The sequence below is a fragment of the Diadema antillarum genome, unplaced genomic scaffold (genome assembly GCF_040938485.1).
Source record: "Diadema antillarum isolate AM-2024a unplaced genomic scaffold, OU_Dant_1.0 seq00001970_RagTag, whole genome shotgun sequence".
In the NCBI taxonomy this organism is placed as follows: Eukaryota; Metazoa; Echinodermata; class Echinoidea; order Diadematoida; family Diadematidae; genus Diadema; species Diadema antillarum.
The window spans coordinates 64,718-82,463 of record NW_027272629.1 but is presented as its reverse complement, the minus strand read 5'-3'; the positions used below and the strand labels follow the sequence as shown (position 1 = coordinate 82,463).

Below are 17,746 nucleotides of genomic sequence, written 5' to 3'. Positions count from 1 at the left end.
TCGACAACGTCGTTTACACAAGGTCAGAAAGCATCACCGCCTAGCGAACCGTGTGTCCGCGTGTAGGCTAGTGACTGACCTGCTAGCTGGCTTCACACGTACATGTATGTACGTATCTCTTCCTGGGAAGTATTGCGTAACTTGTAGGCAACTCTCCAGCGTGTTGTAAACTCGGTGCCAGCCAAAATCGGCCTGTGGACAAACAACTCGGCCTTCGGGTTTCTTGTCTACTCAGTATTTGAATGAAACGAAGTACATTACAATGTATACTAAGGGCCTACCTCCGATACTAGTACATTGTAGTTATGATTTCGCTGACGAGACTTTTTTGTTTCTTTGTTTGTTTGACTATAAAAATAAATATAAACTATAAAATAACTTTAAACTAAAAAAAAACAGTTATAAAGTTATAAACAGTTGGATAAAATTGTTAAGGAAAGCATTATAACCCTGATAATGACACAAGGAACAGAGGGTTCGATGCTGTGATCCGGATCACCGTCTGGAATTTTCGTCATTTTTTTGTACACACAACCGATGGAATATTGTGAGGGTATGACATGGTTAGCTAACTCATTTGCATATTCATATCCACTGCACAAGAACTGCATGTTTTGCAGAAATTAGCAATACTTCAAAATGTCCGACTTTAACTTCGTTAAAGTTTTCATCCGATTTCAGTCAAATTTTTATCAGACTAGTTATATTTGGACTGGATTTCCCCTTAACAATCATTGCATTCAATTAAAAAGTAAGAGTTAGTCACATAAAGAGCCCTGGACAAACAGACTGAATTCCGTATAACGATTTATTGTTGTGTGGTTTTGTCATGTAGGCCCTACGTCTGTTCAAATTATCATTGACAATCTAAAGTCACATGAAGCGACAGAGCAGGGAAGGGGTGGGATGATGATATGTATAGGCATAAGCTCTTACCCTCCGACTCGACTTTTCATTAAAAAAAAGCAAGACGATGCGTTGGCTATAGGCCCTACATTAAGTTGCACGGAAAAGTGCAAAACAAGCAAAATGGAACTGTTCCATGATTCTCTAATCTGCTGATCAAATCATTTGAAAATCTGATATCTATATATGAGCATTGCAAACGGGATGGGGTGGGGGTGGGGAGGACTATAGGCCTACCCCCTCTTTCATGAGGAAGCTGTAGCGTTTGCCTTCTTAGAATTGAAATTAAGATGTGGTTCACACTTTTGGTGGCATATTTGGGAATTGTCTATAAAAAGGGTAAGGCTATATGCGGGATGGGGTTGCAAGAAAAAGCCCTGAACAAACTGAACTGTGTACTGTAATTGTTGCTGGATTTTCTCCTTTTCTGATCAAATCAAGTGCGCAGCGACAGAGCGGGGATGGGATAGGGATATCCCCTCCGAGGGAGCTTTTGCATTTTTTTTTTTAAATTAAAAGATGGTGCACACTTTTAACTTTTAATGTTTGCGAAGTTTTCAGACAAAATATTGAAATGGAAATATTAAGGAAGATGTGAATGAGTAATTGTGCTATATTTGTCACTCCTTGTTCCGCGAGTGCGTCTTCACTATATACGGCCTATACTATTTTAAAAGTCTATGGAGTCTTTGTCTTTGTGGCGCTCACTGACAAATATAAAATTATGTGGATACTATGGGGTGGTGACAAAATATCACGATAATGCCATGTATAGGACCTAATGTGTATTCTCACAATTCTTAGAATGACGACAAATGTAATTAGCGATTACAAAAAAGAACAAACAAACCAAATTCTGCAAATTGTTGTGTAATTTTTTAAATTTTCTGACCAACTGACTTAAAAATCTAACATGCGAGTCTAATGAAAAAAGGGGAGGGGGGAGGTTGAAAACCTTTCCTCTCAGCTGCGCGTAGCCACGGTCAAGTTTGGGTCTTGCTCTACAGGTACCTCGCTCAGCCATTCACTCCGTGACGAGGCTCTCAATCATAAATACCGGCAAAAAGGTGATTAAATCTATTTTTCATTGTAACATGCAAATGGAATGAAAATAGTACAGCAAACTTTAAAAAAAGGAAGTAAAGCCTATTACTATATCTCAAATAAAACCCATGTTAAACAAAATGTTCCTATAGCTGCCCTCCTAACAATATACCTTTGCAACTATCCAAAACATCAAAACCCCTCCATATTCAAATCCTCCCTCCCCTCTTTAAATCTAGAATATTACCCAATGAAAATTGAATGAAATCATGCACACATCCACATACACACACAAACACACATACACACGATAGGTATTTTTTTCCTCCTATTTGATATAATTATGTATGCTTACCCTTCTCCATCTTCTACATCCTCATCATAGAATGAGACATTCTTTGCTACACATTATTCATTTTTTTTAATCATTTCGGATTAACAAACCTTATCATATTTTCAAATTAACGAACCTTTAGAATAACAAATCGTATTTTGTTTTTGGATTGACAAATCTTTGGAACAACAACCCTCATTTCCTTTTGGGATTAACAAACCTTTGGAATAACAAACATTATTACATTTACAGATTAGCGAAACTTCGGAATATAATGTATAATTGTGTGCCATAGCTTCAGCACAGCCAAACGCTCAGAATACAGGAAAAATGAAATACGTTTTCACTGTTTTCTCGTCAAATGTTTTTTGTTTTTTAATCAAACATTGTACTGATGTCTATTGCAACAAGTGGGTTTTTGTTTGTATGCTTGTCTCTTAAATTCCCAAACTGTAGTTTGGCAGTTTTACACATGTAGGAAGTACAGAGATGTCATCACACTGTGTTTATTTTCTTTTTTTCTGTTTGATTCAATTTTCTCCTAGTTTCACACAAGGCATAAACATTCACTAATTTTAGTGTAATTTCTTTTCCATTCTCATTAAAAGAGGTTGTGGGAAAAAGCAAGCATTTTCAGCTGGTTTTTACTAGGAACATAGACCTGTATAAATTTACAAAGAGAATTAAACTTCATGTAAAGTGAAGGACATTTCATTTTGGGATTAACAAACCTTTGGAATAACAAACATTATTACATTTGCAGATTAGCTAACCTTCGGAATATAATGTATAATTGTGTGCCATAGCTTCAGCTAATTAACAGGACAGCCAAAACGCTCAGAATACAGGAAAAATGAAATATATTTTTCTTCAAAATGAAATGTCCTTCACTTTACATGAAGTTTGATTCTCTTTGTAAAGTTATACAGGTCTATAATCCCAGTAAAAACCAGCTGAAAATGCTTGCTTTTTCCCACAACCTCTTTTATTGAGAATGGAAAAGAAATTACAGTTAAAATAGTGAATGTTTATGCCTTTAAAAGTGTGAAAAAAGGAGAAAGTGGATGGAAAATGAATGTGGTTTAACATGATAGTCCTCACAGAAGAGTTGTGATCCTAAAATATGGTAGGACCCTATAACAATTCAAGCACAATCTAGAAGGCTAGTATAGGGGCCTACTGACCACTAATTCCTGGGAAATTCTGAGGGACAAATAACAATGTTCAAGGTTACTATGCAGTAATCTTGTAAGACCATGCAGGGAAAGAAATACAGAGAAGTAACTGGTATAACAGTTGATATAATATACCTATAAAAAAATCCCAATTATTTGATTGTAATAGGCTTGAAAAGACTTTTGACTCGTAGCTTCATTTACGCCATCCTTTCAGGTTATAGGCATTATTCTGGTGATGGATGATGTTTACTGCAAAGAATGCATCTCCACTATAGGGAGAAGTCTACAGGGTGCTTGACACAGAAAAGCATGAATATTTGTTTTATGCAAAATCTCCCCAGTATCGGGATTTTCATTTCTCGCTGGGAAAAAAAAGAATCATTTGGCCTGAACATGACATCACTGTCGATTAGTAGCCTTCTCTACAAATGTAATGGGTTGAGGGGCTGTCCAGAAAGTGCCCTACTTACAACAAATGTGTTGCACCAGAAACATAAAATGACAAAATGACAAAGATTCCGTACATAATGGCCCATTGTTCCCTGGAAGGTACAGCAATATTACAGTGGACTCCCGCTATAACGAAGTCCTCGGGACCGGCAGTTTTCTTTCGTTATATCGGAATTTCGTTATAACCAAACAAATAAACAATAGAAATACATAGAGTGGATGACATTGCAGCCCAAATTTTTACTTCGTTATAACCGGAATTTCGTTATAACCGTGTTCGTTATAACGGGAGTGCACTGTACTCTCATTTCAACAACTTTCTAAATTATGCAAAATAGATCACTGCATGTTTATTTTTGTCTATCATAAGTTATGTTTATTTCAAAGCCTATTAAGACTTTACCAAGAGATTTGTGTGTCACAGAAATAATTCTGACATACTTTTGTTGACCTTTGACCTCTTTCAAATTACATATTACTGTAAAAGGGGAAATTTTCGCGGTGTTGAAATTTTCACGCATTTCGCGCAACCAGAAGCTAGCGCGAAAATAAAAACACACGAAAATATTCACGTGCCATATGTCCCAGTACTTGACGTCATGATTCTGCGGAATTAAAAACACGCGAAACTCTTCTTACCCAGTCAAGCGCGAAAAATTAGTCGCGCAAAAATATCCACTTTTACAGTATATATTCTACATGAAAATGATAAAAATAGTAAAGCATAAAACTATAAAAAAGCAGACAGGCGGTTTCCGGCGGTTTAGGGAGTAATCTGATGGGCAGTTTCAGGTGGTTCAGTTACTGATGGGTTAGAATCAAATCCATGGTTTCCATGGACTGAAGTAGTGAAACAGGCATACTTTTCACATGCCCTATCAGTGCACTTCCGTTATTGCATGCCTGTGGCATACTCCATCTGTCACATACATATATTCAGACAAAATTTGTATAATCCATGCATGGGCTGAAATCAAACTGCTTTTGTGAATTCCTGTCCTACAGTTTGCTATGTAACATTGGGTCATTGGCAAAAATGCAAAAACAAAAACAATAGAAAAAAAAAACATGAAGCAGAAGGAAAATCCAGGACATTACATTTTATATTCCTCAGTATATATGTTGGTAGTAAAAAAAGTACCCAAAACAGCTACAGCTATGACTAGTTGGCTTTGTTATCTCATCAGGACATTACATGACATTCCTCCAATGACCTCAATGACATTATAATGGGACAGGGGCTGGACATAATTTTATAGCTATTGAAGCTTAGATATTCACGAACCTGAGCAGCATCACAGAAATAAAACAATCTCACACATACAATGACCATAAACAAACCATTTTATGACAAAGGAATGAATCAAGACTAAGAAAGAACAAAAAGAAGTCACTGAATTGTCACACTTATATTTTATTTCCTTCAAAGCAAAATTGTATATCCATGTATACATGTATGTATGATCAGCAAATAGATTTTGCCAGATATATTGCACTGTTAAGGTGGAGCCCAAAGTCCTGAAATATATTTTTGCATACCTAAACTGCTTCTATTATACCATGCCTACTCACATGCATACATCCAACTAACAGCTTCTACAAGATGGCATCTAAGCTACACTTCGACACTTGATTTTGGGTGACACAACTTTGGGCTTGATGATTTGCAGCCAACTTATCTATACCGCAGATGATTGTTGTGTTTGTTATTAAAGATATTCCCATTCTTTTATTTTATGTGCTATGTGGTCGGTACAACATTTGGTAACTTACTTTAAATCTTATCAACCATATCACAAATGCAAAATAATCAGTTTCGTTGTCAATTTTGAATTAAAACATAAAGGTAAATGATATCAATTTGACCAAGTAGCAAATGAAAAAAAAAAAACACATGTAGCACACTTACAGTTTTTATAATACTGGGAATGTGTCTGTTAGAGATAAAGTTTCAATAGATGAAGTCAGTATATGCATTATTTTGTCTATAAGATTATCTAAACACATTCCTATTATCTAAACACATGGAACAAAACAATAACAATGATAGAATTACATTTAAACAAGGGAAAATAGGCTCTTGTATAAGCCGATGTCAAATGAATAGAGTTGGAAATAAGTTAATCACTGAACTGCACATATTGCTGAACCAGAAAGAGATACCCATGTAAGACTGAGAAATGCAAGTTTTTGGACACTATATATCAATTAATCTCACATTAAAACTCAGTCGTTTTGTTCCAAAAGGACAACATTTATGATTGTACATCTGTTAAGCATTTACTGCTTATCTATCAAATAGTGCAAGAATTATACAATTTTATGTACTCCTATTAACAGGATTTTTCTGCTTTACACTGGTATTGAGCATATGACACTGCTATCAATTATCACAGAGACATCGTTATCACAGCAGCCATATCATAATGTGACTGTGGGTAGGCTTGATATGGATGCAAATGGAATAATCCTGTAGAAGATGTACACTCATAGAGTGTAGAGACAAACACTAGGGGTGTGTTCCAGTGCTAAGTGAACCAAAGCAAACCATACTGAACTGTGCCAGATTTAGGTTGTGTTTGAGCACTCAAAAGCAAACCGAAAGTGAACTGAACCAAAGCGAACCGTATTGTGCTGTGCTTAATACATCCAGAGCATTTGAGCGCTTTGTTGAGAAAGTGTACTTCACAAGTGATTTTTAGATGGGGTCCTACACTTTTTGTAGCAACAGGGTCATTCACTTGGTGTGCTTACACCACTTACAAATGTCCTGAACAAAGAGAATGAACTCTTTGCATTATGACATATGTGCATGTTACGTGCATTTTTCACATGCGAAATTTTGGTACACTTTTGATACCCTTTTGGAACACATCAGGAAGTGGTTCACTTTTGGCTCTGTTCAGTTCCGTACAGTACACTTTAGGAGCGTTTGAGCACTCCTCTGGTGCAGGTTTGGTATGGTTTGCTTCGCTTTAGGAGGGCGCTTGAACGCACCCAAAGACTGGTAGGCATCAAACTGAAGGCTGTACTCATTGCTCTATCAGGGAAAGAATCATTTCTTCACTGACTTGTGCTTCTGTGCAGCTTTTAGTGCCAGACAAAACAACTCTTGGAGATGTATGATTGTTATACTCTGAACAATATTCACTGAGTATCATCAGCAAATCATGCAATGCCCCATAAATTCATGACACCATCCTCCAATCTGTATGCCTTCCAAAAGAGTTAATGTGTACAGGATGTTCAGTACACTTGAGAGAGTACATACAATGTATATACAACTAAGGGCAGAGGGAATTTTGTTCCACCATGTAAATGTAGTTGCCAATATAGATATCTAAACATGTGTCCTTGATAATGACACCCTGATTTGAATGGATGTTATCTTCTGTAACTTGGATTATGTTTTTATGCATGTTTCACTTGAATGATAAATAATACAACACATTTTTAAAGTATGGATATGTCTGCACAAGATTTTCAGCATGGAATAAAATGTGAATATTGCACAGTAAATGGAGAATACATGACGGAAGCATGGACGTGACTACACACAGCACAATTTAGGACATTTCTGCACTTGCTCACTAGTAATGCTGCTAATTTCTACATTTACATATCTAACACTATAAGTTAATTAGTTGAATATCATACAGAATTACATATTTTACAATAAATACATGCTTACACATATTTACATACAGCAAAATTTACATGTACATACTGTACTTCATGCTACAACTTGCCTGCTTTCCCTAGGCAGCAAAACTGATATGCCCAATTGGGCAACCATTATCTTTATTACAATAGTTTTGCTAATTTTTGTTAATTAAGTTAAATAAACACAAAGCAAACATACATACACATGTACCAACCACACTATTTGTGCAGCAAATTCTGCTGGAAAACTAAATGGCTACATTCACACCTATGGTTTTCTGTATCACACAAAAAAATATAGTATTAATATTTTAGTCCACCAATTTATTCCTCTTAAATTTGCTTTAGTTAGTGAAAACTTCATGGCAACAAAAATGCTGAGCACTTATTATCAAGCTTGCTCAGCTAGAGCAAATGTCCCTAGTGACATCATGTCACTTCAGTAATCAACCAATCTATTTTTGGGTGTATTTTCTTTTCAAATCAATATCATTCTTGATTTTTCTTCTTTTCAGTGAAAAAAAAAAGAGTGACATCTATGAATTCCCCACCAATAATGCAACAACTTAGTAGTTACTAATACCTGTGATACAGAAAACCTTTAAGTGAGACATGCTCAGTCCAGGTAAGTGATTTCCCTTCTGTCCCACGGGGCATATGTGGAAACAACTTTTGTAGCGCTTGTGATACATCAGATGGAAATGAAACTCTTGCACTTGACAAATTCACATCAGGCAATACAGACTGCCCCGTGATGTACAAGAGTGATCTTTACATCATGTTCTAACCTATGCTTAAAATCCATAACACAAAATATTATAATTGTTTGATGCTTTGTAAATATCTACAGAGATGTTAACCTTTGTCATTCTGATTCTAATAAATATATAAAAAAAGTACATTCCACTTAAAGAAATAGTCAAAAACTTATCTACAATGTATACAAGTAATGAAAATATGCAAGACAAAAAGTATTGATGCCATCACTTCATAGTGTAGGGTATAATTCACTTCCTACAGTCTATCGATCAAGCTGTATGTGTACAACCATTGATGGCACAACAATATCATGTGTATTAGAAACCTATGAGGGGTTTTCTACATGTTTACTGCTTACCACTTACCAGTCGTATCTCACAACTATACCCTACACCATGAAGGTTATCTTTGCATGCATTATATTACACAAACAAGATGTACAATTTTCAATAGATATTTAAACACAACAAATGAATGTGTCATGTGTGTCTACAGAACACATCAACACAATGGATTGCAACAATGGATTGCTCTATGGATAAGTAATCACTCAGGACTAAAAAACACCCAATGGGAAAATCATATACCTTAACTTATAAAACACTGTGTACATGTACAATAGTTCCCTAAATCATCAAATTATTAAGTCAATAGTATTAGTCTACGAGAAACCACTATATAAAAAAATGACACCATAAGAAAAAGGATGAATTAAAAAAAAAAAAGAAGGAATGGATACTGAGAAAAATTGCACTCAACACATTTACAAAGTTCATTTTTTCAGATTGCATGGTGATAACGAAATATTGATATACATAAAGACAGGCTAGACTACAGGACTTTGTCAAACCTGTTTAACAATGAAAGTCATCATATGATATAAGAATGAGGGTGTGTCATGTATTAACTTCACAGAGATATAACAAATCTTGGAGGCAGCTGGTTAATGAAATAGAGACATGAAACCATTTAAAAAGTTTGGCACACCACTCAAACTACATCTTCACTGCAAAGGCCTTATTACCAACCTCATATGCTTACATATATACACACAACAACAGACACATACAGACAAATCACAAACTTGCTTGCAATTTTATAGACACAGGTACAACTGTAATATTCACCTACATGTACATGCTGTTTACATGTTGTTTGCTACAGGCTGGCATACCATGATGATCATTCACTATGCAACCATACACACTGGTACTTATGTTCTGAATGCCATATAGATACTACTACAATTCTTTAGGATTCATTTAAACATGGGTCTCAGTTTATTATAGACATGGTATAATACAATTATAGATACTTGGTGCAGACTTGGTATCTGGTTACATGCATATATGCACATACGATGCTTCATTATTTTATGCAATGATACACAGTACACAGTTTTGCGGCTGAATCTGTATTACTTTTCTTGACAATCTTCATGAATTTGAGGAGCTAATTTAATGATAATTTGATTAAACCAGACAGTGAAAGATCCTGCAATAAGAACAATATACATGTCTAACAAATTTTCTAATTAAGAAGCAAATCTGCTACTCCTTATTCTGTGGAAATATTAAGTACACAGAAAGACACATGGTCTTTGCTCCATAAGTAGATCAGCTCAATTTATCCTGTGTCCGGGCAGAATAACATCATAAACTAACATCCCTGGCATCACTATCTATTGTGTGATGTGCACATGAAACACAGCATACTGAGCATTGAGCATAAAAGGCATTTACTAGCAGTGTGACTCACAGGTATCTCACAGGCATTCCAACTGTGATTATGACGTCACATTCCAGTAAACACTAGGATACTACATATTTCGGTACTCAATAAGAGTATCAAAATAAGACCAATTGAATTTTATTTCTTTCATATACGTGCGTAGAGTGCCTAACCAGCAAATTGTTTGAACTGACCTAATCTTTGACATTTGCGTTGCTGACAAATCAAATATTACAGGAATTTGATTGGATTTAAAATCCAAAGACAAAAATGAGGGGAATCATCAAAGGAAGATCCTACAATATGTGATGTCATGGCTAGGCCAAATGGATTTTTTAAAGACAGTATACCACTACATTATGGCACATTGTATGGCAAAGGTCTACCCGTCTTCCCACTTTGGCATCATTTGAGCAAGTGGTTCCAAAAACACAGAATTTAGGGAAATGTTCATAGTTTGCCTTATTCTCAAGAGGCCTCTTGCATAGAAAGTAGCATTTAACGAAAAAAATGCAACTTCATGACAACCTACCACACCCAACATTACAACCCACATTATAGCTTTGTTTGATTTTTAACCATTTGTTTTCCATTGCAGGACCCATGTCCATTTACAGTGTAAGTAAGTACATAAAATAATGACAGAATATGTGTACATGTACCACACAGATTCAATGCTCCATCTGTATAGCAGGATATCTACATTCTCTGTGTATTACAGTCAAGGAATTCAACTGTAATCAGAGGCCTCTCAATAAATGTGGGATTCGATATTGTCACAATTATTTCTGTGACAACATCATTCATACTTAGCAGCATGTTCCAAATGAACTACATGTGTATGTGTATAGTTGCAAACTAGTGTGATAAAGATTACAGCATAGTCCTGAAGCCTATAGTGACAAATATGTGATTGGGTAATAGATAACGAAAGAATGTTATTACAGTCACACTCCTCCTTTTTCCTGCCTAGGTATTGCAATATTGGTCGCAGCCATTACAATTAGTTAATCATGTCCATTATATTAAAATGGCATCTCAGCTGCAGCAGTCCCCATTGCTCAAATAATTGTGAGATGTTTCGCGGTTGTGAATTATCATGTTATAATATATAGGTTTTACTGTGGATTTTAATGGCTGGGGCAAAAAGACGAGAGAATCGACTTGGCCATTCACACATCAACTCCATCTCACAATATACTTGATGTCACTTGTTTCTGATGTCACAGCATTTTGAGGTTGTCGTTCTTGGTGTGCATGTAGCAGGCTTTGAGGGTGGTGAACATGATACCAAGCTTCCCATGGATGAGGTTTGGGTCCATCATGTCATCAATGAACTGGATTTCAGATCCTAGGTGGGGTATCCTAAACAAGAGGAAATAAGACATTCAGCATACAATATGTACACTGCCTGATTTTTTTCATCTGGATTAATTTTTTGCAATGTTCGGACACACATCTCCATTGCTTTTCGGGGGGGGGGGGGCATTTCATGAAGCGTTTTGTCCGACGAACTTGGCGGACAAATTTGCTATCAGCCAATCAGATGCAAGGATTTCAGTAGCTTATAACAGTTTTCGGGAAAAATATCTGACAAATCGCTTCATGAAATGCCCCCCTGATGTGAGTTCTCCTTCACACTAGGCAATCCTGGTATGTAAGAGAAGAAACAACTGGATATGTAACATCATCATATCAATTTCTTAACATCTTAGTCCCAGATTTAGGAACAGTTTATAGCAATTGCTGCAGAGTGATTATGAACACAAGTACTAATATCATATCATCAAATCAACCCTGAAGAGGTATGAAAATTTCTGTAAACCAGAATGGTTGACTGTTAATCAAAAGGCTGAACACTACTTCCCCTCATTACATGCTGATTACTCCACTCTCCCTTGTGCTCATTTTAATAATACCATCACAACAAGACTTTCATACACATTTAACAGGGGACAGTAGAGTACATCTATTAGTACGGGTGTAGGCAGTGCATGAAATATTGCACTACAATAGAATAAGTTTTAACATTTTATAGGGCAGTGAGAAAGAAATTGAAATCTACTATATTCACTTGAATAGTTTCCCCTAGAGATAGAAGAAAAAAAAATCATGGTAATGTGAAATTTGAAAATGTGATCCCCTGTTCGTCCCCAGAATGCAATCAATGTTTCATATCACTGTTCATTCTTAAGCTCCTATCCAAAATTCTCCATCAAAGGACATAAGATCATTCATTTTAAATGCTGCCATTTTGACTTCATGACCGCTCAGAGATGTCACGAGTCACTGTCTAGGAAATTTAGAGTTTGGTATTAAAGAAAGCTGCAAAAGTAATTAATCCTTCTCAGCTTTCATCCCCTGATATTGTATCTCTCAAAGAAAGAACTTTGTACCTGGCTCTGACGACGACGTACTGGAACACTGGGAACAAGTCGTCCATGGACCATATGTGACCCTCACTCTGCTGAGCATTGACGACATTGTTGATGCCCTCAAAGGAAGCTTCAATGACATGTAGCTTGTCTATGGGACAAAAGGTGGTGCTCAGGTTCTGCAGACTTTCAATAGCCTCCAGGAATGAAGCATCCTTCATCTCTGTCAACTGTTTATGAACAACATCAAACAAGAATTTTACAAGTACAAATGTATAATGCAAATGTCAGCTGCAAAATAATCATTATTGATCTCATTTGTCCTGTCATGATATCTTCTTGTGGATACTGCACAAGTTATGTTCATTGCTTCCCTATGAAAACTGAATATACACACATGTACACTGTACATACACCCTGTACTATGCTGCAATCAAAAAGGTGCAAGTAGTTCACTCTCCAATGTGCTATCTGGATGACTAAGACTGAGTGAGCACACGGAGAGTAGGAAGTATTGACATAAATGCATCCTGGATGAAATTTTCTTTAGAAAAGGTCTTAAACCACCAAATATCAGAATACCAGTAGTATTTCAGTTTGTACATGACTAAAGTGTGATTTGCTACTAGTGTGCCTAATTTCAGGCCACTGCTGTTTGCCTTCTTTGCTTTTTTCTTCCTTCCTTAGGTTTTGAAGGGACAGGACTTTGTACCTGGTGTATAATTTCATGGCGTGTAAAATCTGAGTATGTGAGCACACATCACTATTAATGTGAAAGATGGAAGTCAGGGGTATATCAACTTCACACGATGCATATAAGAAAATGATAATTCTGAATCTATCAAGGTGATACTTACCTTGCCTGGATTGGAGAGAGTACTTTCATCCAGTCTCCAGAATTTTCTATGACAGAAGAGACAAATTGTAGCATCACATTTTTAATCAAACTTATACACAGCTGCATACTTTCGGCATGAATTTTTGCAGAAGCATTCATTGCAGATAATGACAATTAGAAAATGACACTTTCTGTGAGGTTTATGCACACAACTGACTCTGCCAATTAGAGTACCACATTCTCTGCAACAGTGTTAATAGGGTGGTGACATAACAATGCAGTAAAACATAAAATAACATAAATCATGAGGATGTGCACCTACATTTAGACTCAAGCCTATCGTGAGCTCATCCTACATGCATGGAGGGAGATGTGCATACACAAGAATGTAGTAGATGATTAGATGTTTTATTATCATAGTCATCATTACTCAAGCACACAACGTAGGAGTACAGAATGAAATGAAATTTATTTACCAAACAAACAAACATCGTCAATATATGTAACCCTGCATCACAAAACAAACAAAAAGTCGCCAGACATGAAATTTTAGTTAAGAGTATATTCTGAAAGAGCAGACTTAAAGCTTTAAAATGATGTATAACTCAAATGCAATGGACTTTCCTATCCTATCTAAATTTCAGAAAGAAAGCCTACACTAAGGAAAAGTGTGAACTGAGAAAAGGGGCTAGGAAGTACAGTGTCTATTCAAGCACTTAATCTTTACCAAGCCGTGCTGGATTTACGATGAATGAGACAAAAAAACTAGATGTTAACCACCGGATTAACAACAATGAAGGGATTATCAAATTAAATTGAAATTTAGCATGCCTCATTAGCACATTCTGTCCATACTTAATGCCAACTTTCAAAGCAGTAGCATTATCTTGTCAAAAGTTATGAGAGTTGAAAGTGAAGAGTGTGTGCAAGGTCTTTAAGAAATAAAAAGGGGACTCTGAAAAGACACCTAAACACACTATTCTACTAAAAAATATTCGAGATGAACTGCTTAAAAACACACCTTCCTGCCCGTTTTATGATCCCAAATTTTAGCATAATGTAGAAGAAGACGTGCCCTTTCAGATGATATGAAAAAGTCAAGATCGGCTAGGTTGACCCATTTCATCTATTTTCAGTCCTCACACAAAATCAGTGTGTGCGACCTTTTGTTCGTTTTGAGATGCACGGTCACATATGACTCTGCCTGGCTCAGAACCCATCAAAATGAATTGTCACTTTTCTACATAGTTTAAAAGAGAAGCTCTAAGCTTTAAAATGATATATAACTTGTTAAAATTGGACCATTCTAACCCATTCAAAAAGTGATTGCCATACAAGAGAGTTAGGAGGTGCAGTTTCATAGAAAAGGGAGAAAAGAGGATTTAGAGATTAGGGTCACTAAGGCATGCTGTGCAGAACTATCAATGAATCACAGTGAAAGCAGCGCCTGTCTGAAAAAAAAAAATGGTGCAGAAATACTATTAATATATCAATTTCAGTTCTGTTTTTTTCTTGTGGCCAAATTTTGACAGTAAGCAGAGAAGAGATTACTCTCCCAGTTAAGATAAATTTAAAATATTGGAGTCGGTCAACACAAATGACTGTTTTGGTCCATTACAGAGAATCCTAATCTGTGACTTTTTGTGGGTCATGAGCCGGGCAGTCACATATGTGACATTAATATTCAATGTATGCATTTTTTCATCGCATCAATATTGCAAGTCCAAGATGCCAAGATGTATGTACATGTAAGAGTTAGTGGTAATGGATGTGGGTTGTGAATGTGTACCAATGAGCTAATATTCTACCTACATGATCTGTGTATGGATCATTTTAAGCCCCAAAATAGATTCAAATTCTTGCCACTCTGATATGTTTAAAGGCTTGTATCATGTCTGAGGAGTTTTGATGTGATATTAACTGTCCTGTAAACATGAAACATGACTCCTGAGCTCCTCAGAGAGAAGTTCATCAATTCACATCAAGAGACTGACTACACTCACTGGTCCACTCCAAGGTAGGCCATGAGGCCCAGGTCAGACTGCTTGTTCAGTCTCACAAGCCGATCCCTGTAGTGCTCATCCTCCTTCTCATTACGCAGTGCATACAGAGTGAAGATAACAGGGTAGAGGCGTGGCAGCAGTGAGGGATGAAGGAGGCCCTCACTGGTGATTTGGTGAGAACTAGTAAATACACAAAAATAAAGTGATGTAATTTAGTACCTGGCATGTGGAAACAAGCAAGTCCATGATTTTTACGTGATAGAATTATCTGTCACTTTACACCATCCTTAATGCCATTTATGTTTATGATGTTCATCTCTGCAAGTAAAGATATTTTGCATTATCAATAATTATCTGTAAGAACATCTTGAATTCCTTGCATATGAACATTGCAAAAGATTAATGAAAAAAAAATCACCGTCATTTCTACCGCTATTATGAAATGAATGATGCAAGAGAGTTCATTGCTAGAGCCTGGCCTGTGAAAGTATAAAATGGCAGCAAAAATCATTTCAAATACAGGAAAGCTATCACTTGATAGTGGCATCATTTTTCATGTTTAATGAAAGGAAAGAAATTTGACACTTTCAACAGAAAAAACAAATCACGATAAGATCTCTGCTATATCAAGCAAGTCAAATCTTTCTTGGCACTACATAAAGACAAACAGTATAATTTGAATAAATTTGCACTTGGCATGACCATTGAAGAGTATCTAGGTATTAAGAAATTTATAGCTAGCTGTGAGTTTCAAATGACATGTTTCAAATAATATGACACAACATATAAGTTGTATAATGCAGCATCTTAACTGCATGAGGATAAGTAAATTTTAGATGAAACCTCTCCCCTAAAAAAAAGAAAACAAGAAAACAAGAAAACAAAACAAAACAAAACAAAACAAGAAAAAAAAAACAAGGGTGAAAGTTACAGTTCTTGTACTGAGTTAGAATTCAATAACACTAAAAATAACAATTTTTTGAATGGTTGAACATCACCACTTACATGTCATCTGGTTCTTTCTCTTTAGGTATGGTGTGGGGTGTGGTCTGGTTCCCACCTGGCTGTGAATCTCCATAGTCATAGTAGTAGTGGAAGGTAGGAGCCTGCTCCTGCATGGGAGATATGACTCGTGGTTCCTCTCCAGGGAGCTCAGGGAACAGCACTCTGACAAATCATTGACACAGACATAAAAGGTTGTAACAACATCAGCGGTACAGCTTGTCAGACAAGAAAGACTCAAGCCCAATAGGCCTACTTATGATGGCTGATTGTCATATTTTCCATTCAATCATGCTGTGATGCTAAAAGCACCAAAAACATGATGTCATTAATCCAAGTAATGTTTCCTTTACATAGAATATTCCAATTAGTAACATTTGCTGCAGCAGCTCATGAGCTTGCTTGCAATCTCTAGCTGTTCACTTACACAAGACGAGTTCACCTTATCAGGCTTATAGCTGTCATTCACTGTGTAAACTTATAACATCTGACAGTGAATCTTAAGGACTACTGTACCTCAAACACATTAAAATGAAACTGGAACATGTCTCTGATATACATCATACACAGTAGAAAAAGATAAACACACCCATATAAGTTGCAGGCTGTGTGCAGATCAGATGGCATATATGATTCATAAAGCACCATATTAGGGGAAATCTAGACTGCTGTACCATCCAACATTCAGACAAGAATTTCACACCTTCTCTAAGATCATTGTTGAATGTACTTCACCTGCTGATGCCTGCAAAGTGAATTGGGGTAATGTTACATCTAATCTAATGTGAGTGAGAGTTGTGGATACAGGCATTACAAACAAAGTGCAATGACCTTGTCTACGAAACATCCAACCACATAGAGACTCTCACCTGAGGAGGCTGTAGAGTCTATTGACATAAGAGTGTATCTCAGCCACAGCAAACGGAAGCAGCCAGTGATGAGCCCCCACACCAATATACGTGGCTCGGTAGACATTGACCAGGTTGTCCACCAGTCTCCCCAATGGATGCAGTGGGTGATCAAAGGCCTAACAGAAACATAAACATTTCTAGTTTCACATTCACTCTTACCTTCAGCACACATACAAAACATGACAGGACTGATACGACAATAAAAGGAAATATGTTGCATGATGGATAGCCATGAATGATAATGAACTACCAATAAAAGTGATGTACAGTAAGGTACCACTTTAACGAAAAGCCTTCTTCTCTCCAAGCAACAGGTTATCTCCAAACATAAAGTAACGTTAGTAGAGCATGTATAACACTTTAGATCTCCCTGACCCAACCTTGCTAATCTGCATAAGATGGACATTATAGATTCTTCATTACATAAAAAGGTTAAATGTGATACTGGATGAGTGCATCAATGACATCAGTGTATCCACAACATATATTGTCTATCTCACATGACAGACACCACATGGGACATTTAAATAAGACATAACATTACACTTGCAG

The 17,746-nt window shown here is 36.4% G+C and overlaps 1 protein-coding gene across 1 annotated transcript in view; it reads right to left on the bottom strand.

The window, feature by feature from the left end:
* Positions 1-11,705: 11,705 nt before the first annotated feature.
* The window catches only part of LOC139713448 (alsin-like), a 66,198-nt gene continuing 60,157 nt past the window's right edge, over positions 11,706-17,746 (bottom strand). The window contains exons 23-28 of the mRNA XM_071625177.1: positions 17,153-17,310; positions 16,287-16,448; positions 15,282-15,461; positions 13,298-13,343; positions 12,462-12,670; positions 11,706-11,715 (exon numbers count right to left, since the gene is read on the bottom strand). Coding sequence (XP_071481278.1) covers positions 11,706-11,715; positions 12,462-12,670; positions 13,298-13,343; positions 15,282-15,461; positions 16,287-16,448; positions 17,153-17,310 — 765 coding nt within the window. The remainder of the gene's footprint in view (positions 11,716-12,461; positions 12,671-13,297; positions 13,344-15,281; positions 15,462-16,286; positions 16,449-17,152; positions 17,311-17,746) is intronic.